Genomic DNA, 13394 nt, shown 5'->3' with positions numbered 1-13394 from the left:
ATACCACTTCACTTGAACAAGAACTTGGCTGATTACATGGTATTACCAGAATAGTGAGCTGGAACAGCACAACTTAATTGTGTTACCAACATTCAAATACAAGATTGGCAAAAGACTCCTCTGGGATGGCTGCCGTACCACCATGATGTCACATCTTGGAAATTGTTCAGATTTCATCGAGAAAAGCAAAATGACACACAGCAAAGACAATAATACAATTTTTTTGATAAATTTATTGCTTTTTTCCCCCAAAAAGTCTCTTGACAATTCAAACAATTTTACTGCATATTACAACGGATGTTGTGGAACCCATAAGACAATCTTGTTGACAAAATGAATATTACTGTACTTCTATAAATTTCTAACAAGTACAACAGTGTGGTGTATTTGACAGTCAATGCAAAGAACAGTATTGACATTATATCCCTGGCAAATAAAACTGCTCACTACCTGTGCATCAGTCACTTACCATGCACAAGCCGTTTGAAATAATTTTGAGTGTTGCATCAAATTACAGACCAAAAAAAATAGTCCTGATGAAGAATCTCTTGGTGTGGGTCGGGTTGCTATCAAACTTCATATCTGCTCTGTGCGTACTCTTTAATTAATTTTGTCCTCAGGCACCGGGAAGATCGTACTATTCACGAGGTTAAGTGAAGTGAACGGAGAACATTATTTTGACATACCTACAACTCATACAACGTGAGAATGCCCTGTGAAAATTCTTGAACTGTCCACACACTGTCAGTCAATGAATAACTGTTGTATACTACAAGGATTTTTTAACAATCTATGGTATGAAGAGTGCACTAATGATGAAAAATTTTTTAAAACTTTGGACAACATGGTGCACGATACTAAAATTGGTCCACTATAAAATCAAATTTACACGACATTATATCAGTCAGCTTTTTACAGCTGGGTAACTGATGAGTATGCAATGTGTACGGTATCTGTGGAAAGCAACAAGTAGACATCCGGGCAGGTCATTTCAAAAAGCTGTCTGCCCGAGCAAAATAGCACCAGCCCTGATAATTATGTCTCACATACTGTTTAAAAGCTTGTACGCTTCGTCTCTCATTTAATTCAAACCAAAAAAATCAGAAATGATTTCCACCTGTCCATCAGCTTGGTAACTGCAAAATTTCACCTGCCTTGTCAACTATTTGCCCTGCTGGGCAGGCAGACAGGCATTTACTTGCCACACCACTGTGAAAAAACAAACATCTCTATATTTATGAACTGAAGCTTTGTTGGAGTTAGCAGGAAACGTGGATACGCTTTCTCCCCTTGGCTTTAATGGATTGAAGCGAGGTGAAAAATTTAAAACTATCGTAAATTCCACCTCTTAATGATTACTGTAAAATCAAATCCTCTGAGTAATGCCATGTGTAATAGTATCACAGAAAATTTTCCAAAAATGACAGTATGAAATTTGACCAGACAGGTGTAAATTGGTTTACCTTTACTCTTGAGCTTTTCAATATTTGAAGTAACACTGAATGATTTGTTTATTTTCAGAAAAGCATAGTCCTTACACACAGATGCTATATGTAAAATACAACATGACAGAAAATATGAGTTTCAAGGTGTCAATCATCTAAGAAAACACGAATGTAAACCCTCACGGTGAATATTTTCCACAATGGCTTTGGAGATTTCTCAACATATCGTTTATTCGTTCATGACTTGCTAGCAAATGATGTAAAAATTCAAGTAGCTGCCTTGGTCCCTTCCAAGCCTGTATGAAATTTCTTGCTGTATGACCTTATCACCCCCCATTGCTTTATGTAGACCTATCCGATTTCATCATTGGCAACAAGAGGATGGGGTCAAACTACGGTTATAAAAGGGTTATGATCGCACACATTTCAACAAGATAGTAATTTTTATGCCGACTTTACACTGTACAAAGTGGAGAGCAAACAATGTGAAAATGCTGAAAATTCTTGAATTGGAAAAAGAAAAGTGTGTGTTTGATCAGACCAAAGGGTACCTCAGCACCAGAAATCAGTGTTGAAAAATTGAAATGCTCTCATCAAAACAGAAAGCATGCACATCTGGCATCAAGCAATATCACCCTATTGAAGCTAACAGAAATTGACATAGGCAAGACAGCTGTCTTATCTTTGAAAAGAATTTGAACAAGGAAGATGAAATGTCATTTTCAACTCATCATCCACACACATCAACATCTACTCTATTTCAACTCAGATTTTGGATCAAAAATGAAACTCTCAAACAGCTGGAGCAAGGACAAGCTATTTCTTGAGCGGAAAATACATCATATAGCAGATATAGATAAACAACTTCAACAACAGTGCAAATCTTCATTGAGTGCAGCTGTTCAATTTGTCTCAAATGGACGTCTTCATCTTTAATAGCAATAACGTTGTATACAATGTTGTTTTTTTGGCGTCCTCTTCCACAAGCAAAAAGCAAGGGGCTAGTTAGTTGTAAAAAAAGTGGCAAATTAAAGTGTTGACACTATTTGATAGATTTTCATGGGTTTTTTTTCATGATTTAAAAGTTTTCCTCATATTGACTCCCTGGTTGACTCTCTGGCTTTATTTGACTTCCCTTTGGAATGTAAACATTTTACAAACAACAGAAACACCAATTTTTTTTTAATGAAAATTCAATTTGATTTTGGACAGATTGAACAATGAATTTCTTCATTTTTTTTTCAGTTACCTCCTATTGGTAAATTCACAGCAAACATACCGGTAACAGGTATGGATTACTCACATGAATGAAACCATTATTTCATGAAGTAGTTCACCTGGATGTTGTTTCCTTGTAAACATTTGAAGGAAAAACAACCCTTGCCAACACAATATCACACAGGACGTTCCAATGGTCCCAAACATCACTGAAAAATGTTCATTCGTTGCCTAGAAACAATCTGATACTACCCCCCCCCCCTACCAATATCTCTCCAATATCTCTTCCTTTCCAAAATTTTTTGAAATTTTTTTTTTCATTCTGCCTTTTATAAATTTGCAAATATTTTTCATATCTATCTCAGGTTTATTGTCCATTCTTTCGACATGTTTACACCCGGTTTCCGAATAACTGTAGACTGTGTCTTAGGATCAGTGGTCACGCCAAGGTTTACAGAGGAACCTGAAAAATAATGGAAGGATAGACAAGGTTTCTTCTCGAAATCCACTTGCATGCATACATTTTTTTTCAAATAGACAGTGCATATGTTCATATGAATATTTTAAGTGGTTTCGAATATAAAATGTACCAGCAAATAATGTGAATACATGCAGAACATTACTTTTAAAATATGACCGCTGGTGCACTGTTGGTTTTATGAGCTGTTTTGAAATGTTGCAACGGGTCAAAACTAACAGTCAATGACACCACAAGTGTGTTGAGAAATTACGCCAATAAAAAATAATCAATTTGAATATGAAAGTGAAAGGTCAAAATCAGCTGCAATGGATCAATGGGCTATAGATTATGCAAATTTATTTAGATTTCAAACATAAAAGAGATTCTGGGGCAAAAGCATGACAGATCACTGAAGTTCTGACAGTACTTGACTGTGTGTGATACTCTGTTTGTAGTGATTTACGCTACACGGAACACCTCTGTGGAACACTTCTGTAATTAGATTGTGGGTGATGTCCTTATCACCAATGAACAGGCCCGAACTAAAAGCCATTTCATATTGGACACATAAAAAACTACAGCTTACCGTCGTATTGTATTTCAGCATTGACAACCTGGGACTGTACACCCATTATGATAACTTTTTCAAGCCAGGATTTGGTGGTGAATGTGTGGTTGTAATCTACAGGCCTATATGCAAAAAAAATCCAGAAAATCATACAATTTACACAAGCAGATGCAACGTTTGAAAACATGTACTGAGAAATACAGCTGCTGTGCAGCAAAAGAAACAACACAATGTGAGGTGAATATAATGCAGCATTTGGAGGCCTCACTGACCCCAAACCATTTTATTGCAGTATTTAATGTCCCTGATTCTAATTATAACATTGCTGCGCTGTTTATGAGTGCCTAACTTTCAGTAAACACATTCTGGACACATAGCTTCCATACACTAACAAAATACAAGAAAAATATATTGCAAAATGCGGTTTTACGATGTGTTGACTGTGTGGTGATATTAGTATGGCACTGTGTCACACCATTCAAGTGGATGTCTATGGTTACAACAGACTTTGAAAAATCCTTAAAAAAGTGACTTTTTAAATTTTAATACACAGGACACCATTAGTGTTCAACGGGGTGAATTTTGACATTTGTATGGATCAAAGCAATACAGAGGCGTTTATAATTTTTAAGTATTTCAAACTCTCTGAAGCTGCCAGGTCAAGCCTCACAGCCCACACTCAACATTAATATCCATGGCAATGTCTGAACGTACCACCGAAATTCAAACCATTTCGAACTAAAAATTACTGATTGTACAGGTTTTCAAACAGCATGAAGAGCACCTTGATTCATGGAACACAGAAACTGCATACTCAGTAATTCAACATGCTATAGCTGCCAGCATAAGCTACCATTCAAAAATTCAATATTGCTGTATTGCAACAGATAAGTGTAATGTCTTAAAATTGAATAGTGTATGACACATTCAAAAGAGTAATTTAAATAAATACCATATAAATAATTATCTTTCCATTACAATTTTTCAGAAAGGAGATATTAGGTATCACTTACCTAGATACAAGTTTGTTTTGTGAATACTCAAATTCCACGAGTAAATATTTTCCTTCTTTGTAATCAAAACTGTGTCCATCGTCCATGTAGAGATCACCACGGGCATTACCCTGTAGGGTAATGACATCATTAATAAGAGAAGGAAATATCACCTTGTCTGGCTCACATCTGATAACATTTCTAAGTAGTTATCCACACATGATGAAACATTAATGAGACAATAAATTTTGGAAAATGGGAAGACTGCTTAAGGTAGTACGCACCTCGACAGTGAAAGAGTTAAACTTTTGCTCAAACTTTCCTTAAGGAATCTATCAACCACTCTCTTTCAAAATCAAGAATAAAAGTCGGGGGTCACGGTGCAAATTTTGGTACTAGAGAAACAAATAACCCAAGATTTATCGATATTTAAAATTCAAAATGGCTGCCATCCCTGTGTTAATCTATGAAGAAAAATAACATTTTCAAATTTCGAAAAACTAAGATGGTGAAAAGTTTTCTTACACCAACACCTTTAAAATGAAACCCTACAAGTGGTATATCAGAAAAGAATTGTAAAAGTTTGAGAGTCAGAATATCTGTCCCCGAGGTACATTCTACCTTAATGAGAAAGAAGCATAAATATATGTGTAAGTTTGGTAATATTCTCTGATTATTAAAAGTCTCCTCAATAAAGTGATATTTGACACAGTCATTTCATAACTCCGGACTTTGCTAATGTATGTAGGATTGGAAAGCACACACACACAAAAATGTCCTTTTATAATCAATATTAAATTGAATTTGTACTATGAAATGATACAGTCTGTAAATGTGTATGAATAACAAAAAAAGAACACACAGACAAATCCTCAAATCCTTGTCAACTGTGTTATTGTATATCCATGTAATAAAGCACATAAACAGTGACTTTACTACCTCTACTTGAAAAACTCATTACTGTTACTCATCCCTAGGCTTTTCAATGGTGACTTGGAAAACACTGGCTGCTGTTGCCTTCATGAGCTGTTTAGCACATTCCTAGGGATACTTCATGTTTTTACAGGTGCCTGGGGATACATTTTTACAGGCGCCTAGGGACACTTACATGTTTGTAATTGCCTAGGGATACTTACATCTTTGCCAACAGCGACAACAAGTGTGTATGGGTCGTCCTGCATCAATGATGAGCTACGTCGGACACGTTCCTTTCGAGGAACTATGGTGCCTCCACGTTGGAACACTGGAATCTGTGATAAGATGTAACAGGGAAACGTTTAAGCACAGAGCATCAGAAACTACAGGCAGGCTTTACAGACATAAGATGTAGTTCAACTTGCATGTCATTTGTCAGCAGTTCTCTTTAAATTATAAAAGATATCTGTTACAGTAAATCCGACTGCGATTCATAACCACTGCACATAACTTTGCTGAGGAGGAAACTCTATTGTAGCATCATGGCAGATATCAGAGATTAAATTTTGACAGTGATATGGGGAGGAGCTGGAGGGGGGAGGGAGGGCAAGGTTGACAAAATGACTGCCCCGTCATCCAACCCACTGAGAGGGCTGGTGCGGATGATTACTTTTCAGCTTGATGTCTGCATAAGTGACGTGCTGTACATGCCATTATTGGGTGATAGGTCAACTTTGAGGTCAACTGCAGCCAATGAAGGATGTCAGAACTAGCTTTTGTAACTTGCTGGTCTTCCCCTTTGAGGTGCACAAATGGTTCAAACTTTGACATAGATGTAAAATTATTTTTAGAAATTTGTGCAAGTTCATAACTCTATCTATCTGAAATAAATATCACTTGTAGTGAGCCAAGTTGCATAAAGTTTATCTTCAGCTGGGACACGACTCAACCTGCCAATAAGGGGGCCCCATTACTTTGAAATATTTCAGGGTCACAGCAATGACATACTTTGAAACTGTTTACGACTTTACCTTGGAGAGAGGGGCACTGACACCGGTGTAGCGTTTACCAGTGTAAATCATACAGTTCATCACATCATACCATGGCTGGGAATGAAAATGAAGACAATTTGGTAAACAACACACATAGGATGTCACTGTGGGGCATTACAATTGTTTCATTTCAGGCTCTTCATTCACATAAAAATATTGAATTTTGTCTGTATAGACTTTGTCTGTATGGACTGTTGAAAAAATAAGGCTTTGTAACTGCAACACTAAACTAGATGTATGAATTAAAAGACAATACTTGTAAGAAAATGCAAAGTTGAGATTTCTTGGTGTCTGTACAAGCCAACAACTCTTTACCTGATTTTCTCCTGGAAAATACACTTTTGCTGAATAGGTTCCTGGATCCGAAATTGGATGCACCAGCAACGCATCACCTGAAAAGATGGTCATAACGTATGATGTAAATAAGAACATAGTAAACAATAATAATAACAAAATATCACGCAATACAGTGCAGGGAAGCTTCCCTGTCTCTCAACACACTTCTGCTTCACACAATGGCTTTTCAAAATGGCTATCACTGAGACATGTTTGGCGCACATCACACCAATATAACACAGACCTTAGTAGTCAAAGTAACCTGCAAGTACAAGTGAGTGCGGCCGTCATGTGACATCATTGTGGGATGCCAGTCTAGAATCAAGCCAGTGGTTTTGTGGCTTTTGCAAACCACAGGACCAGCTAGATTCTAGCCACGAGGGCGTTGGCAAACATCTGAGGAATGATGACACCTGGAACAGTTTATTCCAGAAACAAGACACCAGCAGAGACACCTACTGCTCATTTTTCTTGAATTACAAGATGTTCAAAAATGTCAGAATGATGTAATGATGCCAGAGAACTAATGATGCAGGAGAATTACAGTACGCCTGGCTTATTACAATCTCTTCAATCACGACTGACAGAATCCACAGCAGCAAAGGACTTTCAATGATAAACACAATATATTACAAGACCACACATAAAGCTTTGTCATTTGAAATTGATTTTTATAGAGTGATTAATTGACTAAGTTACCGGTACATTTGGATACTCACCAATGAGATACTGGTTTTCCATAGCAAAGGTTTCTGTATCATCAGGAAAATCTACCCATAAAGGCCTGCAAAGTGATAAATTTGAAACATTTGTTAAACACTGAAGCTACTTTGTGTTGAGTAAAGTGGTAAACTACTGGCCTTTATGTATACTATCACTGTTATACACTTTCCTTGGTTTCAATTTTTTATGTACGTGTATGACGTATTGCAAAATCTTGCCCCAGATCTGCCTACTTCACCTCTAGTCATACCACATGTAAGATATTGTAGCCCAAACATGGGACTATGTGCCCGACAGTAGGTGACCATTTGTCCAATGTCAGGAGGGCAAATGGCCTCCTCCCTCAAGGATACATAGTTCCTTGTTTGGGCTATAGTGTTTCTAATATTATATAGGGCTCAGCCCTTGGTGTCGCGCCAGGGGTTATTAAAGATTGGCAATGTTATTTGTATTGATTCATGATAAACTGTAATTGTTACTTCATAAACGTTTATATGACAACTATGCCCAGTTTCCCTCTGATGAAAGCAGTTCATGTACGTACACGACGTCAAACCCTGCAGCAGGGCAGGTATAGATTTTCTGTAGCGTGTAAAAATTTTGGACAAAAATGCGTGTAAAAATTTTGGACAAAAATTGGCAATTTTTACAATGATAACAGCCTATTGCGATAAACAAGAGACGTATTATGCAATCATTATCATTGCAATGGTAACCACACTGCCCACCTTCCACTTGCAAGCTGAAAACTATAGCGTTCCGTCTAAAAACTGGCAATTTTTGAATCTAATTATTGACACAGGGGGCGCTCTTCTATAATTCAATCCCAGCATTCTTTGCGTATGCCCCCGTTCATATGCACGAGTTTTCTCCCCTTATCTATATTAACGATATTTTGTATCAGCGACAAGGTGCATAATAACATTTACTGGCTAATAAAAGAGGTATATTTTATAAAAGGCATGTTATATAACAGTAATTTGTTTCGTTTTTTGTTTATTTACGAGTACTCAAAAAAAAAAACATGGCGGCGCCCATGAAAGAAGGGTACACTTCCGGTTACTCGCATAGTATATTATGAATAAGCGCATGCGTAGTCAGTAAGCCGCTGGCGCGACTATTACATGCCGCTCTTCCATAGTTTTCACTCTCAGTTTCTGTGCAAATGATAATCTTATACTTGATTTCCATGATAGACAAATATCCAATAAAAAAAAGCAATTTTCATCATCAAACAACACATTTATGTACTTAAATCCCTCTGTTAAATCTTTTATGTGCTTTTTTGCATAATTTCATAAAAACTGAAATTTTTATGTTAAACATCTAATTTGATCATTTTTAAATCCAAAAGTTGTCAAGATGAAAATTATTCCTTGTCACTTTCAGTGAAATGATGACAATACAGTCTGATACACCATCAACAAATTATCACTGATACCTATGGTCAATATAATGAGACACGTATTGATCATCCACATTGTTTTCAACAGAGAAACTTCGTTGCGACCGAGTACATGTAACCAGATACATTGTACATGTTTGTTTGTGGTCCTGCAAGAATAACAACTGGACATGTAACATTGGTGGCCTTGAGAGTCCATAGAACAGATACTTGGACACTGACTCCAAATCTGTCTTGGAATTCTTGAAAGAGACATAATGGCAAAGTCTGTTTTAGGAATTTCAATTCAGTCCTTGCAATGTGCACAGATTTCCAGTAGAAAGACCATGCCGGCAAATCAACACACGATTAACGTCTCAATGGTTTTTACATCTCGCCGAGAGACACCAGAACATCTGCCGTACAACTCTGCCTGAGGTCGAAGAGTCAGGGAAGAAGTGTGTCACCCTGACACAACAACTGACACAATTATTGTTTGTGATGTGTGCAAGCTGAAAAGTGACGGCTCATCCTGAAACTAACACCACTTTGCGCAATGTACAGTATTTGACATCTGTTTGCTCCTGGCAATATTAAGAAACTAGATGAGTGAAATTTCACAGACCACTGCGTAAGATTTGGGGTCTCTTCATTCCAAGTCTAAGACAAGAATTTACAGAAAGATAGCAAAACATAACATTATTAATTTCACGATAGCAGAAAATATGCCGTCAGCATGTATTATATAATCAGATTGATGGATGCAGTGTTGCAGTCAGGAATTTTGAATCAGGGGCAGCTCTCAGGGGACACAGTGTATTTATTTTGGGGGACATTTTGTACATTTTGGGGACTACATGCGGCAGCTGCCAATCAAATTTTATAAATTTTGTAACAAATTAGTTTCACACAAAAAAGGTACAGTTTATCGAGACCGTGCACCTGTGCTTGAATTTCAGGCAAGTATACCGTATCTGCCGCTAATCAGAGCTCAGACCCTGGGCTCATTTAGACTACAGGCAAGTTATGATACTAAGTGCAGTGTTCTAGTTACTTTTAATCATAGCTCCAAAAGCATGTAAATATAAGCCTCAAAATAATCATGCAAAACAAGGGTAATTGTCAGTAACAGATATTGCTTTTGGACTACACAAAACACAGTTGAATCATGAGTGCACCCAAGGTGGCCCACAGTACACGAGAATGTGGGACAAGGGGGACCACTTTGAGGACATTGACGTAAGGGTGTGTCCTGGCTGCAACACTGATAGATGTAACCAGCAGCAACAGTAGTAATAACTGTCCCTCCATTCCAGCAGGGGAAAAAACCACTGAGAACACAGCTTCAATGAAGTCAAGAGTTTTGACAGTTTGCTTTGATACCAAGTATAGTTGTATCTCAATATTTTGACTTTAATAAAGACACTATATGCTATCATGATAATTTTTGTTTTAATTGGTAGTGTGTATGGGTAACTTCTGTCCATAAAAAACACAGTAGTACACCTGGGTAGTGTAGTACAGTCAAATTTATGTAGCTTGTTGCATATTTCATCATTCTGAATGTGGGGTTAACATTATTCAAGGCTACTATTCTGCCCCTGACCTGTGCTTATTTGCATAGTGCCAAATCATTTTGACTAAGTATTTTTTTTGTTTTAGTGAATGCATTCACATACTTTTTCTTTGTGTATTCCAATTCTTTTTCCTTTATTTGTCTACATATTTTTTATTTGTTTTGTCGTGTTCTGTATTGTTATTTTCCTGAGCACAATGCCAGGGTCATGCACTGACCTAATCTAGGATTGAAAGCTGGACAAGAATGCCAGTCAATAACATGTACATGCATGCTTTCAGCAAATTTGCCTGTGGCTGCCAGAAAATTAAGAACATTGCAACCTGCAAACTATACAAATGTACCAATTACACTCGCATACAAAAATACTTGATCAGGTAACAGAAAGATCTGAGGGCATTGCCTTATACCTCATAATTGGTTTCCCATCGAGAGAAGACTTGTAGAACTGTGTGTACCAGAAAGGCAGATACGCATACCGCTGTCTTATAGCTTCTCTCACAACCAGCATGTTCTCCTCCGGCAGTAACCACGGTTCCCGCCTCTTTGTGTCCAGGTGAGCGTGGGCACGGAAAAAGGGTTGATATGCCCCAGCCTGCAAGGTCAAGGTGAAAGTGTAGCTGGTCAACACTTCTACATAACCGAATAAAGATTGGCTGCATTATTTTATCTCTTTCTGTGATTTGAATTACATATGCATCGACAACGCTATTTCTGACTTCATGACATCAAAATGAATAGGCACAGACCAACCTAATACATATACATGTAGGTATCATTAAAAGCGGCCTCATGGTATGCGGGGGAAAGAATACGTTATTTTTTTCAAAATGAACAGATCAAAATAGTCTCTCTTATTTTTCTCGGACAGAAAAAAGCTGGATTGGCAAATTATGATGAGAACATAAACTGTGCCCGTCTTATGAACAATGTAAATGTATGTTAATTGATACCTGATACCATCTGGTCAGCAATTCTGAGTCAGGATTCCTGAAGAACCCACCAACATCAGCTGCAAAAACACGGCAAAGAAATTGAGAGATTGATTAAAGGAAGAAAAACATTACATCACACGCAAAATATTTAGAACACAATGGCAGAAGATGTGCCTAGCTTCTGATTACAAGGCCATGACTGGGAAGATATAGAATTTCAAAACAAGTCGATAGGTTATTGATTACAGAATAGTAAAACGATTACATCAAGCACTGGATATTTTTACGCGATGGCACATTCTAATGACACTGCTGTGACTTGGTAGATGAAGAATTTCAAAACAAGTCAATGAATCGGCCCTGAACTGATCCTCATAAAGGACTGTTGACTGCGTCAAGATTTCCGGAGATATGCCCAGTTGAAAAAAAGAAACAGAAATTTATGGAATTTTGTCCACAAAAGATCATAAAAACATGAAGGAATATGACCAGTACATGTGCAGAGGAGAATTTATGGCATATTTTTCAGTAATACTTTCATGCCGGGCTGTTGAAACCACAAATCAACTGGACGTGCAATACTGTACAACTGATCAGTCATTACACCATAAAGCAGAGCTCTAGAACATCGTGGCATCCCTAAGAGACTGGTGTAAAATCTTGAGTACATGAATGAGACCAATACAAGAGAAGTCAGTACCTACCACCAATGAATGTGATACCGGCTAATCCGATGGACATCAACATTGGCAATGACATTTTCAAATGTGACCATTCAGCAGTGTTGTCACCTGTCCAAATTGCACCTGTGAGAGTTCGAAAAACAACCACCAATTCCATAAATGTAGTTACAAGGTTGTATTTTGTCGTATTGCTCTGATCAGAATGGACAAGAAGACTGTCAACAATTTTACAATGAGGAAGTGATATTCTCAAAGACATTCATGATCTCAGTGATAAATAGAACAAAATGCAAAGATGAAGATGACACTGCATTATGCCAGACTATCAACAAGCTAAACTTTGATTTAATCCATTTTATTCTCTTTATGAATACATCATGAAGACTTTTCACGCAAAATCAAATTTTGAGTGAGGTGAAACAGGAATGAATAAAATTTGCAGAAGTTGGAAAAGGTTTCAGAGAAATGATGGGTTACCATATCTTTGTGAGCCAGCGAAAAATGCCCTTGACAAGACGAAAGGTCTGGCTTTTCCTCCACTTCTTTTGATTTGTCCTTCACCGGTGGCCATTTGCTGCAATCATATCAAAAGTCACACGTTTGAGAGTGATATAGGATTAATCCTTTGTGACAAACAGAAAGTATGCATCTGAATTCCAAACTTTTACACAAGCGACCTAGCGGCCGATATAGCTCCGCTGTGTTTATGTAGAGAATAACTATTTTTGACACATGTTGATGGAGAAGGTGGAAATCTTTGATAGCTCAATGCTATGGCCAGAAAAAAGTGGCTAAAATAAGCTGCAAAAATACACGATTTAAGATTTCATCATACTTTGAATATATCACATCGAATCATCTCTAAGAACATGTCAACCAAAGCTATCTGATGAGTAGTTTTTTGAGAACAAAATTTTCTGACAAAAAATGGCAACAATTGCCCCCAAAAATAAAGATTGCAGATTTCATCATAATTTCAAAAGATCAAATTTAGTTCATCTATAGAAACCTGTATTCCAAATTTCAAAGCTGTTAGACCAGTACTTTTTGAGAAACACATTTTTTGACCAAAAATGGGAAAAATTACCCCAAAAATTTAAAATTGCA

General features: G+C 37.2%; 1 protein-coding gene across 2 annotated transcripts in view; it reads right to left on the bottom strand.

The window, feature by feature from the left end:
• Positions 1-213: 213 nt before the first annotated feature.
• The window catches only part of LOC139149652 (neutral alpha-glucosidase AB-like), a 36863-nt gene continuing 23682 nt past the window's right edge, over positions 214-13394 (bottom strand). For both annotated transcript variants that reach the window (XM_070721498.1, XM_070721499.1), the window contains 11 exons: positions 12765-12861; positions 12309-12410; positions 11623-11681; positions 11080-11264; positions 7706-7770; positions 6966-7042; positions 6630-6704; positions 5820-5933; positions 4705-4814; positions 3710-3813; positions 214-3126 (listed from right to left, as the gene is read on the bottom strand). In XM_070721498.1, coding sequence (XP_070577599.1) covers positions 3020-3126; positions 3710-3813; positions 4705-4814; positions 5820-5933; positions 6630-6704; positions 6966-7042; positions 7706-7770; positions 11080-11264; positions 11623-11681; positions 12309-12410; positions 12765-12861 — 1095 coding nt within the window. In that variant the 3' untranslated portion in view covers positions 214-3019. The remainder of the gene's footprint in view (positions 3127-3709; positions 3814-4704; positions 4815-5819; positions 5934-6629; positions 6705-6965; positions 7043-7705; positions 7771-11079; positions 11265-11622; positions 11682-12308; positions 12411-12764; positions 12862-13394) is intronic.

This window comes from Ptychodera flava, chromosome 14 (genome assembly GCF_041260155.1).
Source record: "Ptychodera flava strain L36383 chromosome 14, AS_Pfla_20210202, whole genome shotgun sequence".
Classification (NCBI taxonomy): Eukaryota; Metazoa; Hemichordata; class Enteropneusta; family Ptychoderidae; genus Ptychodera; species Ptychodera flava.
The sequence above is the reverse complement of the archived record's forward strand: the minus strand, read 5'-3'. Positions and strand labels throughout refer to the sequence as shown.